The following is a 12969-nucleotide window of genomic DNA, read 5'->3' on the forward strand; positions in this document are numbered from 1 at the left end:
TTCCTCAGAGCTATCTGAGAGGCTTTCTCCTGGGCTATAGTCCTCATTTTGCCCCCAATAAAACTTAACTCACAACTCTCACATTGTGATTTTTTTTTCTCCAGGTCAACATCACAAAATTTAAAAATGTAGGTTAAATGTATAGGGTAAATGGGGAGAAGTTAAGAGGGAATGAAAGAGGCAAAAGAGTAGGGAGTGTATATATCGAGGGAGTGGAAGGGCTGCAATTTCAGAAAAAGATGTCCAGGTAAAGACTCCCTGAGAAGGTGGCATTTGTAAAATAGGAATACAGTGTCTATTTCTCAAGCCTGTGGTGGAGACTTAGTAAGAAAATACACGGATTTGTAAAATACCTTCGATAGGTCCAAAATAGACCTAAGAAACCTCTCTGGAAAGAGGCCCGCCTAGAACTCAAAGAAAGAGCGAAACTTTCGTCCGGGCGGAACTGGGACCGAGGTGGACGTTGCCGCGACGGAACGGTGAGCCCCCTGAAAATTGGCCCGGGCGGAAACGTTGGTCCTGGAGGAACGTGGATCCGGGAGGAAGCTTGGTGAGGGCCGAACTCTGGCCTGGGCGTGCAGTTACCCTGGCAACGACGCGCGCCGGGTGCAACGGAACGCTGTGCGCGAGAGGTAACAGGGACGGGGCTTCCGGCGGAAGTGGGGAGCTCTCCACTGCTGGGTAAAGAAGATGTTGCGTCCAGATTGGCGGTGGCTTTGCCTCGGACTGTACAGCCTCCTGCTGAGACAGGCGGAGGCCCCGAGCCCTGTGGAGCCGCCGGAGCGGAGCCGGCCGTATGCGGTGCTGCGTGGGCAGAACCTGGGTGAGCGGCCGCGGGCGGGCGGACGGCGGCGTCGGGTCTGCGCTTTTGCCGCTCCAGGCAGCCGGAGCTTCGCACGCGCGGGGCGGACGGCGGGGGCCGTGTGGGGGTAGGCGGTGCAGGTGCGACCCTCTCTCCGAAGACCTGGGACAGAGGCCTGAGCTGCGGTTCAGCGGAAGGCCTGGTCCTCAGTGGGTTTGATACACGCTGGTTGCATGAATGACCCGGGTCACAATCTGGGTCCCCTCCTCTGTGGCTGTGTGGGCCCAAGCAAGGCAGTACGGCGCATGATATATACCCCATCCCCTCTTTTTTTCTAATGGAACTAATAGTCATAGTCATAATGATAATTGGCATTTGTTGAGCATTTCCTATATACCGTGTTGTACTAAACACTTTGTGTACATGAGTTTATTTCAGCCTCACAGTAAGTTAATCAGAAAGGTACGGTTTTCAGCCCTCTTTACAGATAAGGGAAATGAAACTCAGAGCGGTGAATTTCTTTGTCCAAGGTTACACAGCTAGGAAGTAGTGGAGGCCAGTAGGAGAACCTAAGTTTTGTGGGGCTTGAAACATACCTTTTGGGAGGATGTCATCAGCATGCACATATATATACACACATACATACGTACATATGGGCGTACATGGCTTTGGAAGGGGCCCTGGAGCTTAAAGCTTGGAAAACTTCACAATAACTCTGCATCTTGTTCTGCCAAAGTCCTTTCTTTGCGCTGAGCGTCATTGGTATGTCTGTATATCTGCAAAGCTGCTACATAGTATTGTTTCTGGATTATCTTGACTCTCCATGAACTCATTTTCTGTCATGTATTGACCACTTACTGTGTCCGTAGCACTCTGTTAAGTGGTTTCCATACATTATCCTGCTTAATGCTTCAGAACAGGATTTCTCAACCTAGGTACTACTGACATATAGGACCAGATGATTCTTTGTTAGGGGGTGGGGAACATACTATTCTGAGCACACACTGTTCTGAGCACTGTAAGATGTTTAGCAGCGTCCCCAGCCTTTACCCACTAGATGCCAGTAGCACACCCACTCCCGGTCCAGATAATCAAAATGTCTCTCGACATTTGCCAAATGAATTTTGCCGCTGGGGCAAAATCCCGCTGGTTGAGAACAGTACTATTCAAAGTGTGGTGGCAGAGCAGTGAAGTCTGCGAGCTATTCGTTATCTGCAAAGAGATATCGTACACAACACTTGCGATTGTTTAGAAATTTAACGGTTTGACATTGTTGCAACATCCAAGCAACTAGAAACCACTTCTAGGTCCCTAAACCGGAATGCTTTCTAGGTAGAGGGAGCTGCTAATTAGTCATACACAGTAGGGCTAGGTAGTGGCCTGGGACAGACTAAAAGTTACAAAAACTAGTCCTTTACCACAGCCTTGTTTGAAAAACACTGCCCTGGACCATTCTGTGCAGTGGGTATTTTTATCTCCATTTTTAAAGAAGAGGAAACAGACACAGAAAGACTGTGTAACTTCTGTAAGGTCACTAGCCTATAAGTATAGACAGGAACCCAGACAGTCTAATCCCAAACCCTGCGTTCTTGACCACTGTGCTGCACTATCTTGGTGGTAATAAAGGCTTTCATTTATCATGTGCTTATTATCTTCCAGCACTGTGTTGAGCGCTTTTCATATAAAATATGAAAAAATTTTTGAGCTGTAAAATGAGATTTATTTGAATAAGATACAGTTGACAGATAAAACAGTAATGATGTGGATATGCTTTTCTAATTTTCCAATATTTTGGTTGGTTGACAAACAAATGTCACAGAAGTATTCCAAATAAGAGTTGGAACTGCCAGGAATATTGTAGAAAAAATGTTCACATGCAGTGAAAAGCTGGATCAAATGTCTTTTGGGACCCTTCCAAGGCTAAGATTTTCAGATTCTTTTAGAATATGCCAGCCACTTTAATTATTATATTTAAAACAATAGATTCCTTGTGACAGTGTTAACTCAATCTTAAAAAAAAAATGCAGTATTAGAATAGTTCCAAAACACTACAAAAACAGTTCACTTGAAATTCACTAGTTTAATGACACTGATATTTAGGCCGTGTGAGATGGGTTTCATTTGCCCCGTGTTATAGGGTAGAGAATGAGGCTCGAAAAGGGGAACTGACCATAAGGAAGGACCTAAGTAGTCTTAACGGTTCTGCCAGGGCCTGCCATTCAGGCAACTAAGGGGAGGGAGAAAAGATAATGATGAAGAGTGGGAGATCAAGGCCCAAAAGTATAGCTATTCCAGTGGATATCGTGTACCTAACAACTCTTGCTTTTAAGCTCATTTTTTATATGTTTTTAAGAAGACTTCCATTCTCCAATTCTAGTCCCCTGCATTGGGAGGTTTTTGGTTTTGTTTTGTTTTGTTTTTTTAGAGCCTTTCCAAAATGCAAAAAAATTGGTTTAATTGGAATAAGACGGCTTTAGGTCCAATTGTAGTCAGAGCCTTAGAAACTCATGGAATTCTGAACTTTAAAAATTAGGGCAGGGCTTCCCTGGTGGCGCAGTGGTTGAGAATCCGCCTGCCGATGCAGGGGACACGGGTTCGTGTCCCGGTCCGGGAAGATCCCACATGCCGCGGAGCGGCTGGGCCCGTGAGCCATGGCCGCTGAGCCTGCGCGTCCGGAGCCTGTGCTCCGCAACGGGAGAGGCCACAACAGTGAGAGGCCCGCGTACCACCAAAAAACAAAAAACAAAAACAAAAAGAAAAAATTAGGGCAGGGACTTCCCTGGTGGCACAGTGGTTAAGAATCCACCTGCCAATGCAGGGGACACAGCTTCGATCCCTGGTCTGGGAAGATCCCACATGCCGCGGAGCAACTAAGCAACTTACTTATTAAAATAAATAAGTTTGTTAAAAAAAAAAAAATTAGGGTAGGTATTTAGGTAACAAGGGCTATTTTGAGAAGTGACATCCAGCTCATGTAAGTCATAGATTTTGTTTAACCTAGACCTTTTTTAAAAAATTTATTTTTGGCTCCATCGGGTCTTCGCTGCTACGCGCAGCCTTTCTCTAGTTGTGGCAAGTGGGGGCTACTCTTCGTTTCAGTGCATGGGCTTCTCATTGTGGTGGCTTCTCTTGTTGTGGAGCACAGGCTCTAGGCGCGTGGGCTTCAGTAGTTGCAGCACATAGGCTCAGTAGTTGTGGCATGCAGGCCCTAGAGCTCACGGGCTTCAGCAGTTGTGGTGCACTGGCTTAGTTGCCTCATGGCATGTGAGATCTTAGTTCCCTAACCGGGGATTGAACTCGCGTCCCCTGCATTGGATGGTGGATTCTTAACCACTGGACCACCAGGGAAGTCCCAGAGGGATCTTTTTTTCCGACTAAATCAGATCATGTCACTCTTTGCCTACAACCCTGTCTTTAAACTTAGAATAAAATCCATGTTTCCTTCATGGTCTGCAAGGCCCTGCAGGAACTGGCTCCAGCCTTCCTCTCTGGCTTCATTCCCCGCCTTTCTTCCTTCACTCCTTCCACCCAGCCACACTTGCCTCCTTCCTGTTCATTGGCTTTCTGGCTTGTTCTGGCCTCAGGGGCTTTCATTAGCTGATCCTTGGGCATGCAGATCTCCACACGGCTGGCTCCTTCCTCCCATTAAGGCCCCAGTTTGTGTGTCCCCTCCTCACTCACTTCCTCCATCACCACTCCCAGCACTCTCACATTACCGTCTTCCTCACGGCACTTAAAAGCTGTGTGAAATGCTCTCATTTACGTGTTCTCTCCTCATGTGCATGGAGACACCCCCAGAGAGGGTCTGTCATGGCTGCTTCCCCCACACCTGGCACGGTGCTTGGCACCAAGTGGCATTTGGCAAATCGTTGTCAGTGGACGACTTACAGAACCTGAAGCTGCCATTAGGAGGTAACCTGTTTTCCTTTTGCAGTGTTGATGGGAACTATTTTCAGCATCCTGCTGGTGACCGTGATCCTTATGGCATTTTGCGTCTACAAGCCCATTCGGCGCCGGTGATGGCCAAGCCAGCCCTCCCACGAGCATTTGGGAGCAGAATAAGTTGTGTTGCACATGGGTCAGTGGAGAAGGTGGAATCAGAACTTAACTGCTTGGAAACGATCATCGGTCTGGACAGTTGGTAAATGCTGAATGATTTAGAAAAAACATTTAGCCATTATCTTATCCTAACACTGTAATGCAAGTATTTGGCCACTTGAGCCTGCTTCTCAGTGTTTCTTTTTATATCCGGCTGTACCTGCTGAAAGTAAAACCTGAAGCTTCAAGGTTCAGGGTAAAGATGGAGTGTTCACAAGAAAGAAAACATGACTTTGAGTGATGTAAAAGCCACACTGGAAAGGAATAATCATTAACGCTTGAAAATATTAAGAAGAGTAAGACTTAACATGTAGACATTCCCTGCTTAAGAACCATTTGGTCACAACGGGTTAAGAATCCCAAATGTTTTTTAATTATCCCGAGTTGGCCTAGATGCCCCATTTGCAAAGCAGTGTCAGCTGCGGGGAACATAGGCCGCCACTCCTCACTCTGCACGGAGCACTGCACTCAGACGCCCCCACTGAAGTCGGGGTCACAGCAGCTAGGCCTGTGACCACGGGCACCCTTGGGCTGGAAGGCACTGGGGGTGGCTGGAAGTGTTAGCACTTGGCCCATCTTTAAAAGAATTGGTCCCACTCAAACACATTGATCTCCTTGTCCTGGACTTAAGTCTTCCCAGCCCTTGGCCTAGAAGTCAGGGCAGCTTTTTTTTTTTTTTGCGGTACGCGGGCCTCTCACTGCTGTGGCCTCTCCCGTTGCGCGGGCCTCTCACTGCTGTGGCCTCTCCCGTTGCGGAGCACAGGCTCCGGACGCGCAGGCTCAGCGGCCATGGCTCACGGGCCCAGCCGCTCCGCGGCATGTGGGATCCTCCCGGACCTGGGCACGAACCCGTGTCCCCTGCATCGGCAGGCGGACTCCCAACCACTGCGCCACCAGGGAAGCCCTGGGGCAGCTTTTCTGATTTGGAATCTAAAAGAGACTCAGTAGGACCTCTTTTCCGCCCTGGGTTGGGAGGGGCTACAGAAGTGCTTGTTCACTGTGGCGGGTGGGTGTGTGTTTACACAATTTAATTTCAACTTTGAAAATGCTGCTATTCATTTGCACTGTTGGTGAACTGGAATTTTCCCCCATGGAAATACTTTCGTACATACAGTATTTATTTTATTTTAAGGGTGCTAGGTTTAACTTTGTTGTTAAATTAAAATGCTTATCTTGTTCGTGCTCCATTCAAGCACAGCACTGATTTTTTTTTTTTTTTTTAACAACCAGCACTTAATGTGAAATAACTGATGTGGGATACAGTAACTGACTTCAGGATTTTGTTTGTAACCCTAACATTGAGCCACTGAAACATTCTTTTGAGCAAAATGTCCATTAAAACTAAAGTAAGATCTTATGTGCTGTTTTATTCCTAGTAATTATTTTCCAAGCGTTTAAAATGCAGGTGGGGGGAGGGGGTGTGTGTGCACGCACACACCTGAATCTGATTTAATCTCTTGAGGCACTGTGAAGTGGAGTTTTAAATTAATACGTGAAATAACACTACTGCCCCAAGGCAAGCTATTGATTATTTCAGAAAACGGACTGTAAGTAATCTCTCAGGCTGGGCCAGGGGCCAGAAGACCTGGATTCTTGTCCCAGCTCCAGTTATAAACAGGCTTAACCTCTGTGGAGCCTCAGTTTTCTCATCTGTGAAAGTGATATACACACTTTATCTTTCTTTATTATAGGGAGGATCAAATGATGTAAAAACTAACACAGATGGAGGTGGGGTCACCACAGTTGGCCTGTGCCTTGGAACCCCGTGGTTATTGACCGGAGGGAGGAGGGCGGGGATTCCAAGACTCTGGCACGGACAGAGTTAAGTCCCAGGAGCCCACATCCCCGCCTCATCTGGGGTGCCACGTTTTGATATCTGCCGAAAAACTTACCGTTAAAAGGAAACGGTAAAAACTTGTCAGGCCCATAAACCTTGTGACCTGCCATTTGCCCAGTGATCACCAGCCCGGTAATTGGATCATGTTCAGTTTTCTGAAACCGCCTTGCAATAGTTATTCCACATACAGATCCAAAAGCCAGCTTTGTCATCCCAGCGTTACCGTCTGTTAAGTATGAGATTTCAGTCAAAAGGAGGACAAAGAGTAACCTTTGTAGAAAAAGGCTTATTTCAGAGAAATGAGTAAAGATGAAAACATCAACTCCAGGAGCAAGAGAGCAATAAACTGAAAACGTTTATGCACCAGAGGTTGACCAACTGCTACTTTCAAGTGGAATTATTCTCCTGACCTTCATCTTCAGGAGCGCAGAGGGGCAGTAGCTGAACCCTAGTTTTCCTAAACTGAACTGTATTCAAGATACCATGTCCCCTAACAAACACATTCGACTTATTTACACCAATCATAAAAACAAGTTATTTTAGCAAACACTCTCTTAACTTCCTTTAAAGTTGAGATTAAGAAGTCTGCAGGTGTTTTTTGAGAGTAGGGGCGTGGAGTCTTCTTAGTGGATTACAGTTTTTCCCACGGGATCTCAATCTTATAGCCACACTCATTTCTAGACATGGGCCTAGCTTGGACTTTGAACTCCATCATTCACGGCACTGCAGCCATTTGAAGTTGCTGTAGTCCAGCTCATCATCTTTGATGTCATCTGCGTGCAGGAGGAAACTGGGACCAAGCTGGTGGTTATGGTCTCTTTCCCGTCATCATTTAGAGCAGACTTTGCCCTGACACCTCTCATCAAGTATGGTGTGATGAGCTTGTTTGTGGAGCAAGTATCTTAGGAACTTTGTTACCCAGTCAGCCTTCTGTATACCACATCTGTGGATTCACCCAACCACAGATTTAAAATATTTGGGGGAAAAAACATTCCAGAAGGTTCCGAAAAGCAAGACTTGAATTTGCCTCACACCAGCAACTATTTACATTAGCATTTACATTGTATTTATATCTATTTATACAATTTACATTGCATCATGTATTATATGTGATCTAGAGATGATTTAAAGTATTCAGGAGGATACAGTAAGTTATATGCAAATACCATGCCACTTTATAAGGGACTTGAGCATCCACAGGTTTTTGGTATCCATGGGGCATCCCGGAAACACGCCCCTGCAGATAGTGAGGGAGGACTGTACTTAATTCCCGGCACTGTCTTATGTGCAGAAGTTGCTCAGTGAAAGTTTACTGCTGGTAATGGCCCACCCAAGCTTTAATAAACTCTGAAGATAAAGTTAGAAACTATTTAATGAAATAAGCCGTAGGTATGGCTTATCTTGACCTAAGAAGAGTAACAGTTTTCATAATGTTCAAAATATTGCTTACTTCCCACTCCCCCCACCCCAAAAGCAAAGCAGATCCTTCACAACTTCTGGAAATACCAAGGCCTCATTTCTGTAACCCAAACATTTTTTACTGGTCACTGCCTTTCTGTTTTATTGCCAACATATTTAGGTGTACGGCAAGTCCAGGAGGCTGAATCCTCATCACCTGAACTTCCGAGAACAGCCTCACAAAGCACTTCGGCTTCAAAGGAGAGAGCCCATTTAGTGAGATGAGAGAGATCTAATGTTGGCTTGGCTTCCAGCACTCCACAAGAGACAGTCCCTCTCCAGGGCTGCAGAGGTGCTCAGAGCGGCCCGATGCTGGCTGTGGAGTTTCCATTTGAAAGGAGTGGCGTGCGGGTGTGTGGACTGTGTGGCTTGGGCAGGACGCTGAGAGGAGTGTGCCACCTTTGTCGCTCACGAGTGAGCACTGGGAGGAAGTCTAATGTTCCAGTAACATACATAACAGGAAGGGACTAGAAAAATGTGAAGAGAAAAAAAGACTCAAAGGCTGTCTAGAATATTGTAAGAGCACCCTCTAAGGAAGCAATCTTTATTTGTACTTTAAGAGTGAACACGTATTGAAAACTGCTGTGATGGTGACACAAAGTTCTGTCCCTTGTTAACTGACCCCCTGGGGAGAAAGTCAAAGACATGGGGAAGCAGAACAATGGAATGCAAACAGAGAGACTACCTCTGTTCACCTCTGTGAGTAAACAATGCGGCCTAACTGCAGCCATTCCCAAGACATATCTTGGCTCAAGGTAAACGCCAAGTAAACAAAATGCCAACTGTGTATCTGAAACAAACATGATGCTGCTTATACTGGCCTCGTGTGCAGAGAAGGAATTTTGGTCAGACCATGAAAAGAAAGGCAGATGGTCATATGGAATCAAAAGCACAATTCTTTGGGAACATTTCACTGGCAACGCTAACTGTATATACAGCCGTTAAATGGAACGGTAGTTCCTGTTTCCCTTCCCGTCCCCAAAGCAGCACAACAGACAGGAAATGGACGCAAAACAGAGGAGGAGGACGTTGTTACTAGGTGATTTCATTGCAGCCTGTAGGAATGAATATATGGGCTGGGCTGGAGTGAGGGCGCCCTCGGCCGTATTCCTCAGGCTCTCTGTGTTGTGCAGCGGTTATTTACAGAAGCGTTAGACAAAATAGTTAACTACTAAGGGTATCCAAAAAAGGCCTGAGAAAATCTGGTTAAAATGTATAACCTTGTATTGCTACTGATGGGAGTAGTTGTTTTTATATCTTTTAAAAATAATAAAAAGATTCTGTTAAAAAATATATTCATCCAGAAAGATGTTGATTTGAACTCTAAAAAGTAACATAGAATCATCATTTTCCCTTTTGAATACAGAGCCACTGAGTTCCGTTTGTAGCTCCCTTTCTAGTTTCAAGCCCACCCCTTCCTCTCAGGTGTGCCCAGGGCACGTAGTGAGGTCTTCCTAGGCCTCTGCATGGAGACCCTTCACCAGAGAAGGCCTGGAACACACCCCTGGTTTGGTGATCCTTTGATCAGCCTGCCCACTTCAGTAACAAGCCTCGGGCTCTCATAGATGCTCCTTCAGGGCCAGGATTAGCTGCCTTGGATTTAGCCTGGAGGACCCTGCTCTCAAAGGAACTGCCTTTACAAATTCAAATCAGATCCCTCAAAGTGGAGTGAGGTGGTTTGAAACCTTTAGTAATTTTTAAGGCTAAGGCAACATCTGTTGGCATCTGTATATCTTAATTTGATGCAAATAGTTAAACCTAATATAAAATAGATCCTGTACTTATCTCCTCTCTAGCCGGGTGTGGAAGGAATGGAATAAGGTGGGGATGGAGTAGAACAGTGACAGTGCCCTAGAAACCCTGTAGAAAGGTAAAAATAGAAGAGAATGGCACAAATGATCCATTTCTTTGGTGAACTGTACAGAAGTGTCTCCCAAGTTCTCATACACCACACACTGCAAAGGCTGCTGCTCTTGTATATAAAAGCACCCTGACTCCGCAAGAACTTGTTTTGTTATCACTCCTTGATAAAAATTAATCTACAAACCTGCAGGGTGGGGTTGGGGATTGGGTTTTTATCTAAAGCTGGTAGTAAAAACGTGACCTGCAAGCCAGTACAGCTATGGAAAGTGACGACGCTCTCCTCCCCTCAAGCCTGGAGATGGGGCAGCTGGCCCCCAGCCCCTTCACCGGGGAGCGTCGCGGGGGGCCCCGGGGGGCCCTGGCCCCGCACCTCTGTGGAAAGCAGGGGACGGCTGCCGTCCGCTGCTGCACCGTGTGAGGCACAGTCCCTGGGCCCGCGTGCAGACAGAGCCTCCGGGCGGGAGGCAGGAAGGTCTACTTCTCGGTGAGTGACAGCTGTAAGACCTGCTGCAGCTCCGCTTCCTCCTCCCGCAGCCGCAGCTCGTGCTCCTCCAGCTCTCTGGCGGAGAGCTCCATGGCCAGCTGCAGGTCGCTGTCAAAACGGCTGGTCTCACGGGAGGCGCCGGAGCACAGGCCTTCAGAGCCGGTGTCCTGGACAGCCCTGCGTGAGAACGACATGGGGCAGAGAAAAAGTGTTTTAACATCGTCATCGTGGCAGCAGCAGCAGCCATATTTCTTAACCGCGGACCCCGGCGCTTCCTATCCCCTCTTGTACACGACGCCGTCGATCCCACGTTAACTCTGGGGGTGTAGGTGCTGGGTGCAGGTACATACCTGCCCGAGATCACCCAGCCACTAAGTGATGGGGCTAGGAATTGAACCTGGATCTATTTTAAAGCAAAACCCAACTTCTTTAACAGGTTTTCATATGTGCCCAGACTACAGGCAAATGCTTTGTAAAATGAATCTTTCCAGTTTAACCCCTTTTAAAACGGATAATCTGGGAATTCCCTGGCGGTCCAGTGGTTAGGACTCCAGGCTTTCATTGCTGAGGGCGCAGGTTCGATCCTTGGTCTGGGAAGTAAGATCCCACAAGCCACGTGGTGCAGCCAAAAAATAATAATCATCTAATCATCTCTAGCCCTTCCCCAAAGTGGCACCATCCTTAACGTTGTTGTATAAACTTCCCACTGACGGCACCTAGACCCTCTGTGATCATACGTTCTTCGCAGAAGATCAGACCGATCAGAAAACATTTACTGGGTGCCTTTCTGCCCACGGCAGTGGGCAGTGAACTGGTCAGCAATTCTATCACCAGTTCCTGGAAGCTCAGCCCCCGAGAGTTCAGAGCTCCTTTTATGAGGAATTGCCCCAAGAGGAAGCAAGACAGCTGACACTGTATCAAGTCTCTCTTGCCAGGCCTGCTGCCACGTGTCCTAAGCGCCTGTGCCAACCTCGGGTCAATCATCAAGAGTTACATCAGTCACCTCTCGTCCTGGGTGTCACAGGTATGTGCCTGGCCAGTCCCTCCACTAGAAGCTGGTCCTGAAAGCTCCTAGGAAAGATGTGACAGACACGAATACCCCTTAGAAGGAATAAACTGTTGTGCTGATAACAAAAGGAAAGCAGCAAGAACAAGATTAAAAATATTTACAAGTCCATTATCCACAAAGCTGTGTGAAAAATTAATAGAGCCTGGGGTTATCTCTAAAATGACACCCAAATGTCAGATAGTATATGGTCCACTACCCTGCTTGATTTGATATCAAGTATGAGAAGGTGGTAGCTGTCAATGTATTAAAAACAACCTCAGGCAAAGTTTCAATGAACAAAGCAGATAATTCTTCTAGAGCAAGACTGGAATACATAACTCATTATTTGTCGTCTTTGATTTGGGCTACTCCTCTTCTCAAAATTTATGGCCAACAAGGTTTATGTAGCTATTGGGGGAAAAAATAAGCTCACAACAGGGAAAGGCAATGCATACTTGATTGACAGTGATGGCTAGGAGAGGGAAACCTCTCAAGGGGAACATGCCAGCACTGGGGTCTGGCCCTTGGCCCAGCAGCCTCAGAAAACAGAATGGCTCTTAAGAATGGGTCCATGGGAGGCGGGGCTCATGTTACCCAAGCTGAGACTTCAGAAAAAACCAGGATGCCAAAAACCTCAGCTGGGGGGACACTGGAGTGTGGGTACCATTCTCAAAGCTTAGCGGCCCCATGATGGCAGGCGCTGGGGCTGCTTTATCAAAGAACTCCCAGCACCTGGCACAAAGCAGGCACTGTGCAAACATCTGCCGAATGAACGATGGAAGGACAGAAGAAACCAATGAACAAACAAATGGACAACAGGAGCCCAGGACCACACCAAAGGGCAGTGGAGGGAGAAGCAGATCCCACTCTAGTAGAGCAGGAAGCCACAGAGGGAGGGGACGGAGGAGTTACTGTCCTCAAGCCCTGGACGGCCCCAGGAAGGTGAGGCCTTGAGGAAGAACCACATAGGAAGACAAGAGGCAACTGTTCTCAGGCTGGTCTGTTCTCTCCTTAGTGCTCAAGAGTTTGGGATTATGCCCCTTAACCACAGAATGAAACATCTGAGTAAAAAACAATTTTAACAGTGAATCAACCATCCTTTTCATCACACACTTATTGAGCAACCACAACGCAATGACTGGTCTTCACTGGGGAGGAAGTTGGGATTAAAATCCACATACCTTTGTATGAGACTACTGACACATAGATAACATTCTAGGGAAAATATGATGGCGTAAACTAGCAAGAATTTACTGTTTCACCACTGGGAACTTATATAGCATGCTCTGAAAGATACAAGATTATTAGCTACACCAGTGAGTATAAGGAAAAGACGAGTCTGTCAGGCTCTATCCTGTGAATGATGCTGACTGGGGCTA

At 46.8% G+C, this 12969-nt stretch overlaps 2 protein-coding genes across 2 annotated transcripts in view; one reads left to right on the top strand and one right to left on the bottom strand.

Moving 5' to 3' along the window:
* Nucleotides 1-629: 629 nt before the first annotated feature.
* C15H12orf76 (chromosome 15 C12orf76 homolog) lies at nucleotides 630-6257 on the top strand. The gene is made up of 2 exons (XM_059039535.2): nucleotides 630-823; nucleotides 4737-6257. The coding sequence occupies exons 1-2, from the start codon at nucleotides 691-693 to the stop codon at nucleotides 4820-4822; spliced, it is 219 nt and encodes a 72-aa protein (XP_058895518.1). The 5' UTR covers nucleotides 630-690; the 3' UTR covers nucleotides 4823-6257.
* A 2450-nt stretch (nucleotides 6258-8707) lies between these two features.
* The window catches only part of ANKRD13A (ankyrin repeat domain 13A), a 39136-nt gene continuing 34874 nt past the window's right edge, over nucleotides 8708-12969 (bottom strand). The window contains exons 14-15 of the mRNA XM_059039514.2: nucleotides 11546-11613; nucleotides 8708-10719 (exon numbers count right to left, since the gene is read on the bottom strand). Coding sequence (XP_058895497.1) covers nucleotides 10533-10719; nucleotides 11546-11613 — 255 coding nt within the window. The 3' untranslated portion in view covers nucleotides 8708-10532. The remainder of the gene's footprint in view (nucleotides 10720-11545; nucleotides 11614-12969) is intronic.

This window comes from Kogia breviceps, chromosome 15 (genome assembly GCF_026419965.1).
Source record: "Kogia breviceps isolate mKogBre1 chromosome 15, mKogBre1 haplotype 1, whole genome shotgun sequence".
Lineage (NCBI taxonomy): Eukaryota > Metazoa > Chordata > Mammalia > Artiodactyla > Physeteridae > Kogia > Kogia breviceps.